This window comes from Cryptotermes secundus, unplaced genomic scaffold (genome assembly GCF_002891405.2).
Source record: "Cryptotermes secundus unplaced genomic scaffold, Csec_1.0 scaffold1093, whole genome shotgun sequence".
Taxonomy (NCBI): Eukaryota; Metazoa; Arthropoda; class Insecta; order Blattodea; family Kalotermitidae; genus Cryptotermes; species Cryptotermes secundus.
In genome coordinates this window covers 56,863-69,706 of record NW_019740666.1, presented here as the reverse complement: position 1 = coordinate 69,706, position 12,844 = coordinate 56,863, and the positions used below count along the sequence as shown (strand labels likewise).

The 12,844-nt window shown below is 37.3% G+C and overlaps 1 protein-coding gene across 4 annotated transcripts in view; it reads left to right on the top strand.

Moving 5' to 3' along the window:
• The window catches only part of LOC111872575 (syntaxin-binding protein 5), a gene marked incomplete at its 5' end in the record, with an annotated part of 121,891 nt that overhangs the window by 62,396 nt on the left and 46,651 nt on the right, over window positions 1-12,844 (top strand). For all 4 annotated transcript variants that reach the window (XM_023866626.2, XM_023866627.2, XM_023866624.2 and 1 more), the window contains 2 exon segments: window positions 254-376; window positions 5,294-5,416. In XM_023866626.2, the coding sequence (XP_023722394.2) occupies window positions 254-376; window positions 5,294-5,416 (246 nt within the window).

Sequence of the window (12,844 nt, the reverse complement as noted above, 5' to 3'; positions counted from 1 at the left end):
TGATAACATTGCTCACACATGACATTATGAATCAGTAAAGAACCTAGATGTGAATATTTACATTACAGATGAGAATGGACATGGTAGTCTCACTACAGATGATTGTGTTTGTAAATATACACATTTACGGGGAAGATCAAGTTTTGAGCAGTCTTGTTACTGTAACAAAAGTTTATCAGTGCAGACTGATGTGCTGCTCACTTAATTGGTTTACACTCAGATGTACAACTGGATGATCTCCTTCTATTCATAGATCCATCAACTTTTCCTACACTCTGGGTTGGCACAAGCTTGGGTTCTGTACTGACTGTAATGATCAACGTTCCACCACCAGGGGAGAGTCGTTTGACACAGCCTGTCATTGTCTCACCAATTGGTTAGTATACAGAAGATTTCAGTAGAATCTGCAGACATAGAAATCTGCATTCTCTGCCATGAATGGCACTTGCTGCTCTATAGAACATCGTTTCTGTTATCACATGATGGAAAGCATTATATTGTACGTAGGGAAGTCAAAAATTATCTGCACTCTTGTTTTTCCAATCCATATATACAAAAGTAGGGGTTGAACAAGTACTTCATTTTTCTACAGAGTGTCCTCCCTTTTCTATGCACTTGGTCCAGCGGTCCAAAAGCTTGCGTGTTCCCTCCACAAAGAAGGTTTTCGGTTGGTTGCGCAACCATTTATGCACCGCTTCCCCCACTTCTTTGTCCGCAGAAAATCAAAAACCTCGTAAAACATCTTTGAGCGGTCCAAAGAGATGATATTCAGAAAGGGCGAGATCTGGGCTGTAGGCAGGTTGTTCCAGCACCTCGAAACACAAATGGTTAATGGTTTAAACGGTCTGGCCGTCCTTGTGTGAGTGTTCATTTTCATGCAACAACAACACTTTCTTCGAAAATAGGCCTCAGCATTTGGTGCGAATTGCTGGCTTCAGATTGTTGGCCAGCAAATCACTGTATCTTGCACTGTTGATCGTACACCCTTTTTCCAGGTAGTCTTCCAGGATAGGCTTTTTTGAGTCCCAAAAAACGGTTGGCATCACCTTTCCCACGAAAGATTGAGTTTTGAATTTCATCTTCGTTTGCAAACCCGGGTGTTTCCACGCCATATTCTGGCTTTTGGATTCTGGCTCATAGTGATGAACCCACATATGAATTTCAGCCCCTGACACACCTTCCAACCAGAGAAATCGGATCACTGTTCTTTGTTAGTCATTGGTGCACACTGCTAGCAGAGCGGCCATGTTTCCACTGTCACAGCATCAAGGAAAATGATGCAATCAAGGTAAGACTTCGATCACATGACCACAGTAGTACCATCTCTAACAATGCATGCATAGGAGACAGTGTGACAAAGCTAGAGATGTGTTATGAAGAAAGTGCGGATAATTTCTGACTTATCCCCATAGATTGTCATTAAAATAATTTGTGGTTCCTTCAACAGATGCTGAATTGCTTCATAAACTTTCCATATTGCAGTGCAAGCTTTCAGGTGCAAAACTATTGTAACGTGTTTTGCCACTGAAGACGCCATTAGATCTTCTGTCAGCCTACGACAAGACAAGGATTTGACCTTGTGGAGGGGTTGACCCCCTCCAAAACGGAAAAAATGGAATAGCTTATGGTGGAGGAACCGGTAACACAGAAACACCTGCCTCCCCAGCTAGAACGAGTGAATGAGCAATGGATGAAAGTGTTGAGTGAATGTGAAACAACAGATCGACGCATGCTGGACCATGGAATTGCTCGAGACGAACAATCCTAAGAAGGAAGCAGAGGATGTAATGGCCGGGGAATAGTCGCTGCAAGAGTAGTAGCCGAAACAACAGGAGATGCAGCACGCACAGCCTTGGAAGGAAAGGAACAGGGACACACCGTTAGGCTATTCGGGATAAACAGCCTCAAGGAGGGAGCAGTGTGACGTAGGTGCGCTATGCAGGACACCCCCTCCCCCACCAGCAGTGATGTAATTGCGTCGGAGCGCTGTCGCTGCTACGGTAACAGGCCAGTCAACACTCCACCTCCCTCCCCCGCGGTGACGTAATAGCACTTCTCACTGTGACGTTGAACCGATACTACTCCCGTCTTCACCCTACCACCACCCAGCGTCAGTGAAGTCGGGAGCGGTTCGTCGTCGCTGGCCCTGGCGTCATGTTTACAATGCTCCCTAAGATCGTCGTGGGAAACCAAGCTCGCTGCGGAGAATCATTATTGAAGTCAATGACAGACCCAAAAATAACAATAACAATGTTTAATAAACACAAAAATAAGTTATGACAAAAATATATATACAGATAAAATAAACCTGGCTGAGTTTCTCCACCCAACATTAATCCGCACCTCGCGGCATCAACTCAACAACCTGCCCAGTTTCACTGGCCCAGTGACATTTGAATACACGGTCACTTCCTTTCTAGCCACATGCGGCATCAAGACAAATACACAGAATAACTAAACTGAACTGGTCCGCCACAGGCGGCAATCAAGAAATTACATGTCTATCTATATAATACAGGCTAAACAAACCTCAGTCACAGGTGGCCTCAAGAAAATCTATATAAATAAAAATGTAAATGTTCGTTTGTTCAGGATCCTAAATCTCCGAATGTTTTTCACCGATTGCTTCGAAATTTTGACACAACGTTGCATTCGAATGCGCGCGTGTTTTTATATACCTATTATATAGATGTCACACCTGTGACAGGTANCTCGATCGACACCAGCGGACGAAATAAATGCTTGGCTGAAATACTCTACTTTGTGGCGACACGTAAAGACGTTAAAATTAACTACAAATATGCGTGTCCAGCTGCAAAACGATCGATCAGCTGAGATATTCTCACATCAATTGCTGGGAATTGGGAACGGAAAGGTGCCGGTTGATCTGACCTCAGGACGATTTCGTTGCCTCATAACTTCTGCAATTTAGTGACGTCAAAAGACGAAGTGGTTGAAAAAGTATTTCCCATTATTCAAACCAGTTATAAGAATCACGATTGGCTGAGTGAACGGGCTATTCTTGCGGCCAAGAACAAAGACGTCTACGAACTAAACAATATCATTCAGTCTAACATTCACTGCGAGGCAGTCACATACAAGTCCGTCGACACTGTTGTGGAAGCAGATGAAACGGTTAATTATCCAACAGAATTTTTTAATTCACTCGATCTGCCACAGCAACGCGTGGCCGGGTACAGCCAGTAATATATGTATTTATACGAAAAAACTAACTCTCGTATCGCCGCCACGCCATCCCCCCCGATAACTGGCGACTGTAAACCCCCACGTCTGTGGCCAGACCCAGAGTATGCCGAAACGCAATTTTAAAACAGGAGCCCTTTGAACTGAAATTTAGCAAATATCCCTGGCTGGTCCGCAAGACGTGCTTACCCAAGTGGATCCACTTATCAGACTAAAATCTCGCTCTCCAACATACTTCCTCCCGAGACACAGGGATAGAAAGGAAAGGGAAATCACGTGGTCTTCGGGAGAGAAGGAGGGGGTGAGCTTAGGATCGTGAAAGAAAGGGTAGCGCGGAAGATATGGCTGGAAGCCATGACGTCACTCATGCGAGCCGGGCCATGCTCTGCTCAACGTAATATGGGACACCGCTGTAACACGAGGCAACAGGGAAAGGTATAAAAAAGCCGGCTGAGCAGTATGTGAGAGAGTGTGAGATCAGGAGTGACACAGTGAGGATCACGAAGTCACCGAGTGCAGCAGAAGTCTAGCAGTCGCCGAGAGCAGTGGATGTACAGTCAATTCTCGATTATCTGGGGGCGGATTAACCGGTTCGCGGCTTAACCGGGGCTACTGAGGCTTTTTTTGAGGCTTATATGTTGTTTAACATTCATTCACTTTTGTTTCACATGGCGAGTTGTAACACTATTTTCGCACTAGTGTGAACCGAGCTCTGCATTCTTTGGTCCCGTTATGCTAACACAATGTTCTAGGGTAGGGGTGAAAGAATGCAAGGATTTGTGGAAAGTTTCAAGGACAGATACATCGCCCCAGTTAGTATCTTTGTATCGATCTTCAAGCGCGTTAGCAAAATATCAGGGTGTAAAAGGAAGCGTGTTGCGTTAAGTATTCAACAGAAAAGGGAAAATGCCGCGAAAAAGTAAACGACAATATTAATTTTTTTTTTAGTGTTAAGTGTGAATATTCGTAAAAAATGTTGGATGTTGTTGAAGACTGTGATTGAAATAACTAATTCATATTTCAGTGTAATGTAAAAAAAGTATTAAATAGGCCATGAGATGACATAAAAATGAGGTTGAATAAATTTAAATACAGGTAGGCCTATAGTATTATGAAGGTACAGTATTACAGTACTACTTTTAATAAAATTTGTCTTCACCGGGTTTTTGATTAATCGTGATTTCCATCCCCACCATTATCCCGGATAATCGAGAGTTGATTGTAATTGTGATACTGCTGATGGCAATAATTGTGTAATTGTGAATTGTAAGTGTATGAGCGAATGTGGAATAAATTCGCTATATCCAAGACGGCGTGAAGTTATTTGTCACATGACATATACCCAACACATGACACCATGTATGAACTTCTGATATATATGTGCAACAGGAAGGTTTCTTTTTACAATTGAAACTCACTGTGTTAGTCTGTTTAGCCATGACCACTTGACCAGAAGATATAAGCTGGCATTTAAATGTTTGAGTTAATGTGTTAATCATACATTCATGCAAGTTGGTACAAAGTAATTTCAATTACTAACTATTGAAAAAATTTCTGTATTTGTATATGACAAAGTGAAAGGAACTCCATTATATTGTGTACTAACTGTATAAGTTCAGGGGTTTTCATAATGGTGATTGATCTGATTATGGTCTTCAGAGTTGTGACACCATGTTGTCTTGTAGATAGATACTTATGTTTTATAGAAACATGCTATCTCCATCTTCAGGACTGAAGTGTGTCAGTTGTGGCCCAGAAAAGGGCCATCTTTTCTCAAAACTCCATTTTTTCCTCCTGAAAACATATCCATGGAAAAGTAAATCTTTTCTCTTAATTACATTTCTCATCTATGATGTGAAACATAGTGAGCCTCTTGAAAGGGATGTTTCCCTCCAACCTGCTTGTATAACTGAGACAATTCCTCAGCTTACACACTTCAACTATATTTCATAGAATGTCATGAGACAATCATCTATACCTTTCTAAATAATATACTGAACACTAGATCAAATCAACTTTTTCAATATACCCACATAAAAAGCCTACTACAGTCAAAACTTGTGATTTTAATTTTTTTCTTAATTTTCAGGAACAATATTCCGATTGAAAGGCTGCATATTAACGATGTCTTTTCTGGATTGTAATGGAGCACTGATACCATATTCTTATGAAGCATGGAAAGATGAGAACAAGGAGGGAAGAGAACGAATAAGTAAGGATGCTGTGGCACAAAGTATATACATTTAGAATTATAATAGTGAAATTTATGTAATCTCCTGGTACCTGGTGACCTAATTTCAGATCAAGACCCATGAATAAGTTTTATATATGTATCTCTTGCATGTATTCTGTACCACAGTTAGTTTGTGCTATTTGAAGGGAACTGCGATGTCTTGGTGTAGTAACTAAGCTCCAGGCTGGGCACCTGAGGAACTGGGTTTCAATTCTTGGCAGGATTAAAATGTTTGTCCTTCTTCATAGCATCCATACTAGTTATGGAGTCCACCCACTCTCATTTCCAGTGGGTACTGTGGGCTCTTTCCATGGGGCTAAAGTGACCAGAGCATGAAGCTGACCACTGACTTGCATCTGGTGCCAAGGTTACTGCTTGGAGCTGTATTTCCAGTCCCCAGTTTGTCTTCATGGTGTGATGCTTAACTAAGCACAGGGATAACTTTACCTTATATATTTTGAAGAGAGTTCTTTGAGAAGTATTCGTGAAAACCTCACTAAAACCCTGGTATCAACATCAGTGATACCAAAGGTCAGCATTGGACACTATTCTGAGCTATCCCCATTCATGATCTATGCTTACAACCTTTTCTTCTGGGATCCATCATACAATTATGCCCCCATTCATCAGTGTTCAGTATGACATTTTCCAAGAGGTGTTCCTAACAATGTTCTGTATAATTTCATGTCTCTATCCTATCCAAGTTCCTAGCCAATTGTAGCCTCCGGGATTGCACTATCATAACAGCACTAAATAGCTTGTATAAATCATACCTTTCTATATGAGAATGTCATTATATGCATGCAGTATTAATAAGTAATCCATTATGATGCATGGATTATGTAATCTGTTTGAATTCACTGTAATATATGTTCACATTCATATATTTTCTTCTGAATCATAATCTTTCCATCATTCAATAAAATTGGTGTAATTTTAATGTACTGTTCCTGTATCTCTTATTGTGCTAACTTACAAATGCACATGGTTTATGATTTTCCAGAGGTTTGAGATATGAGGTTCTCATGGTGGCTAATGTTATGTGTATATTAAGTTCTTCTTCTTCTTCTTCTTCTTCTCCTCCTTCTCCTTCTTCTCCTTCTTCTTCTTCTTCTTCTTCTTCTACTATGGCGCAACAGCCTGATGTCGGGCCTTGGCCTCCCTTATCAAGCCCCTCTATTCCTCTCTGCCCTGCGCTGCTCTCTTCCAGTTCCTTACACCCATTCACTTCTTCACATCTTGTTCCACCGCATCAATCCAGCTAGTTCTTAGCTTACCAGCACGTCTCCTACCACCTATTGTACTATATAATATATTCTTTTGGATACGCTCCTTATCCATTCTCTGTGCATGCCCAGCCCATTGCAATCTTTTTAGCTTTATCGTCACTGAGATCTCTGGCTCCTTATGTAATTTGTATAACTCTTTATTATATCTTATTCTCCATATCCCATTCTCTTTTATTGGTCCATAAATTCGTCTTAGGATTTTCTTCTCGAATGAATTGATGACTGATTCCTCTTTCCATAATATCACTGGTCTTATCATTGTTTTATATATTTTTATTTTAATCGCTCGGTGTATATCCTTTGATCTAAAAACTGATAGTAACGAGAAATATGAATTATTCGCTAGTTTTATTCTTCTTGTTATTTCATGATTTTCCTCTCCATCTTTGTCGAATTTCGGTCCTAAATATATGAAGTCTTCAACTATTTCTATCCCATCCCCTTCCATGTTAATTTCTCCAGTTGCCTTGGATTCCTTCTGGATTGTATCAGCATTTTAGTTTTATTTACATTCACCTCTAAGCCAGTTGTTTTTGCTATGGTTTTTATTTCTTTATATATCTCCTTCATTGCTCTTAGGGATCTCAATACTATAATAATATCATCCGCATACGCCATTATTTGCGTTTGTTTATACACTATTGTGTTCCTTGTGTCTACATTACATTTCCTCACTATATATTCCAATACCAAATTAAATAGTGATGGTGCCAAACTATCACCCTGTTTTAATCCTTGATTTGTCTTAAAGCATTCCATTAACTGATTCTGGATTTTAACTTGATTGAATGTTTCTGTCATTGTTAAGTTAATTATTCTACTTAATTTTGTTGGAATACCAAAAGTGGACATAATCATCCTTAATTTCTTCCTTATTATTGTATCATATGCTTGTTTAAAACCTGTGAATCATAGGTAAATATTTGTATTAAATTCCCAGCATTTCTCCATTATTTGTCTCAGGGTGAATAAATTGTCTATTGTTGACCTGTTGAGTCAAAATCCTGTTTGACATTCTCCTATTATTTTTTCTATATATGGATCCAGTCTCTTTTTTAGTATCCGTGTTAAAGTTTTATATGCTGTCAGTAGTAATGATATACCTCTATAGTTACTACATGTTAATTTATCCCCTTTTTTAAATATGGGACATATAATGCTCTTTCCCCCATCTNTGGTATCTTTTCTTCTTCCCACACTTTATTTATAATTCTGTGGAGTACTGTTATTCATTCTTGTCCTCCTGCCTTCAATAATTCTGCTGGTATGTTATCTCCTCCTGGTGCTTTATTTAGTTTTTGTTCCTTTAGTGCTTCTTCCACTTCTTCCTTTTTTTGGGGGCTCTATTATCTCTTCCTCTTCCCCTTCTCCATTGTCTGTATTTTCTTCTTCATTGTCCTCATTATCTTCCATATTCTGATTTTGGTTTAATAATTGTTCAAAATATTCTTTCCATGTATTCATAATCTCTATTTTATTATTTATTAGAAGCCCTAAATTCTGTTTTGGTTTGAAACCTTCTATATTTGATTTGCCCAAAGGCATTTTTTGTTTTGTTATTTTTGAAGTCTTCCATTTGCAGTAATTGTTCATTTAGAAAGGCCTGTTTCTTTTTCCTGCAAATCTTGTATGCATTCCTTCTTGCTTCTTTATACGCTTCATTTCTTGCTCTTGTTGGTCTTTCCATATATTTCTTGTTCTTGAGGTTTATACTCTACCTACATTCCTAGTCGAACCATTCTCTATTATCCTGTTTCTCTTGATACCCCAGAGTCCTCTCGGCTTCTGTAATTATTGCGGTTTTAAAATCTACCCATATCCCTTCTACCGTTACTTCCTTATTTGCTCTATTGTCATTAATTTCTTTAGTTTTATTTTGGAATTCTTCTCTCTTATCACTCTCTGTAATCTTGTCAATATTAAATTTCTTACATTTCTCATACTGCTTCGATCTTTGACAGCTTATTTTGCATCTATATTGAACCTGTACTAAGTAATGATCACTATCACAGTTGGCCCCTCTTATTGTTCTTACGTCCAGGATATTCGTTGCAAATCGCAATGAGAATGAAGTTTTGATAGAATCCCACTAAAATTTAAACTAAGAACCGTGAGATAGAAGACACTCAGGAAAATTCTGAAATAGATGAAAAGTTTCTGTTCTGCAGTGCCCATAACATGCCAACTGTGCCTAATCCTGGGAAGCAGGATGACGATGAGAGAGTAGTGAGGAAGATCTAGATGGTAATATGAGTATGACATTTATGCCACAAACAGTGATGACTGTGACAGACATTTAGAATAGTTACTATGTAGTACTGAAATAGTGGTTAACTTATTTATACTTAGTAATGACGCATCAAGCAGAAGGTACAATGTGAGAACAAGAAAGGCACACGAGTTAGTGAATGGTGATGAAACATGAAGCACGATTAGTGACAATAAAGTATGATGCGGCATGCTTTTATTGCTTTGCAGAATTGCACTGAACCAGAAAGCTTTCATGGTTGTCACTAGGAGAAGGGAATAATATAGATACTTGATACCAAGGCTAGAAACAACACATGCAAGGAATATTTTTGAGCATATAAACTACAAGATAAATAATGATGATTTTATATATGTGTCCCCATTTTAACATATTAATGGAAAAAATTTGAAATTTTAAGTGATGCACAGCTCTGCTATAATTTACAGACTGTAGATATCCTCAAAAGAATACAAGAATTTGAAGAATGATGTAGATCTTTTGTATGCCTTCAGGAGTTACATGTAAATAATGTGGAGACAATGGGTAATGCTAATGGTTTATACAGTTATTTTATGATACTATATAAAGTGTTGAGGTTATGTGGTATCAAATGAGATATGGTGAAAAGCAGATGTAACCTGTTTTAACCCTTTAAAGCACCTTAGATACTGTATGAACAACATGTACAGTAAAGACATACACATTTTGTCCACAAACTGTATTTATGGGTTTTGTGTGATTCTCACAGTATGCAATGATTATTAGCCTTGTACAGCTTTAAGCAGTTTGTCTTTGTAATGGGGATGATATATTTCTTGAGAGGTAGGGACTTAATATTTAAATATGATTTAGATGAATTTCAGGCATCAAAGTGTTAAAATTTATTTTCAGTTGTTTGCCAACTATCATAAAACAATTTCAAAATTGTGTTGTGAAACAACACAGCAAGCCACGAACAAACCCTGGACGACATCAAGAATCTCCTCATCAAGATAGACAGGCGGCACAAAATCTGCCCCATACAAGAAGGACGATAGGAGTACGGACACAAACTTACATGGTTTAAAAAAAAAATTAACTATTGACAATAAAGGGTTTTTAAATAACATCTAGAAACTTTTAAAAACTTTACAACACCAGGAAGCTGCTGTGATTGTGAAACGTTCGACTTTATGCATACTGTGCATTATAGGATATAAGTATAGGTATCTTAAATCAAAACACCTATTGTGATGGTAGTTTCCAGTTTGTAATGATGTTCCCTCTGAAGATGGCCCGTAAGGACCGAAACATGCAAGGGAGATAAGTTTTAATGTAGTAAAAACTTATATGTCACATTGGATGGAGTAGTTTGTATTTATTATTGATAAAATTCAATTTTGATAATGATTAAATAATTTGGAGTGCAATCTCCTTTAAGACTTCCATTCCCTTTATAGGCTGAATCATATTAAAAACTTCACCTAATTACTAGTAATTTTATTTACACTTAAATCTGTTTATCAAGGAGAATCTTATTCGTTTAACTGTCCTTCTGAGAGGAACTCATGCAAATTATTCAATGGGTGTTCCAGTAAATATCTTTTGAGTCTATGTAGGAATTCTCTGTCTGCTTTTACCATTCTTAGTTCCAAAGGCAGTTCTATAATAAAGCTTAATAGCCATATTTGTAACACCCTTCTCATATGTTAAGGTATTATGACTTTGCACGTGAAGGTCTTCTTTCTTTCTCATGTCATACTTTTGTAGGTCAGAGTTTTTGTGGTGTAAATGTTATATTTCTTGAAATAATGTAACAACTCTAAAATATACAAACATGTTACCGTTAAAATTTTTAATTCTCTAAATATAGGTCTACATGATGTTCTTTTTGTTACCCCTTTCATTATTCGGGGAACCCTTTTTTTTGCAAAATCAGAATTTTTTTACTTTCACACTCTCCCCCCCCCCAAATACACGTATCAAACCATAACTTATTTGACATTGGAATTTAGCAAAGTACACATTCCTAAGGACACATGGGCTTACTTCGCCTTTCAAAGCTTTTATAATGTAACACACCTTACTGAGCTTTGTACAGACCAACTGAATATGAATGTTCCGTTTTAATTTGTGGGTTAAATTAATACCAAGAAACCTAAACTGTGCTGTGTAATTAATTATTATATTTTTAAAGGTAATTACTGGCTCAATGATCTTGTAGTTTATTCATATGAAAATACATTGCTGTAGTCTTCTCATTATTTATTACCATATTATTCATTGGAAACCAAGATTCGAGTTGCTTCATTACCTTATTTATTTTGCCTTGAAGAATATTTTTGTTCTTCTCTATTACCAGTATACTGGTATCATCTGTAAATAGCACCACTTCCCTGTTAGTTACATGGAGGGGTAGGTCATTTATGTAAATCAAAAACAAAAACGGGCCCAAGGTTGACCCTTGTGGAATCCCTACCTTTACATTCCTTATTTTTGAATTAAAATGAGTCATGCAGTCCCTGTTGCCCTTAGAAATTAATTCCACATATTGTGCCCTCAGTGTTAGATATGATTTTAGCAAGGCATTAATTTGCCCTCTTATCCCATAATGCTCTAATATTTCTAGCAAAATATCATGGTTAATAACATCATAAGCCTTTGTTAAATCAAAGAAAATACCCACTGGTAGTAATTTCTTATCCAGAGCTTCTTATATCTTCCCGATAAACGACTGACATGCTGATATTGTTGATTTATCTTTTTGGAATCCATATTTTTTTTCAGTTAATATTTTAAATTTAGCTGTAAAGGACACCAGTCTATTGTATACTATTTTTTCCAAGATCATTGAGAATACTGATAGCACCGATATAGGTCTATAGTTACTCAGTTCATGTTTGTTTCCTCTTTTGTAAACTGGCTTGATCTTTGCAATTTTCTATAAATCAGGGAAAACCCCTTGATTTATTGCTTCATTAAATATAAAATTGAGTGGTTTTTTTATACTTGTGATGCATATTTTTATAAGAAAATCTGGGATTCCATCAGCTCCCACTGAGGATTTGCTCTTTAATTTAGACGCTTCTATGACAATTTATTCTTCCGAGATTGGCCAAAAATTCATTGAATTTGTGTTTCCTGTTACAACTTTTTTTAACGATATTTCTTTGCTCTTACTCTTGTTTTTCTCCACGAGTTCTTCAACTTTGTCTATAAAATATGAGTTCAGTGTGTCAGCCACCTCCTTGGGGGTGGGATATTTTCCTGTTATATCCTTGTAACCAAATCCCCTGATCATCCTTTCCTACTTTGCCCATTATTTTATTTATCATCTGCCATATTATTTTATTTGGGTTAGATGCCTCTTCTATCCATTTATCATTTTGTCTCTTTTTTGCTTTTATATATCCTTTGATAACTACTGATATAGCTTACTATTTCGATTGGCAAAGCTATCCTCCATTTTAAATCGTTTAAAACCCACTGATAATCCTTCAGTTTGTTTGTAATATTGTTGGTAGAATTGGAAATAGTTTTGCTCCATCGCTACTTTTAATATGTTTTTTATTTCTTTTCAATTATTTTTTATGATTTCTGAGCCATTTTCTGTCATATTTTCTATTATATTTATAACCTCTGATTTTGGTTTAAAATATTGAGTTATAAGTATCAATGTATGTGTCGTTTATGTGTAATCTGTCTTTACTAATTTTATATACAGGATGTCCCAGGAGGAATGTGCCAAACTTCGGGAGGGTGTTCCTTATGTTAAAGTATGCCGATATAACCCAAAACACCTATGTCCAAAGTTGAACGGTTACGGAGATAATGGCCAGAGAAGTGTCAAACTTTGACCGGTGTTACACACTTGTTGATTACAAAATA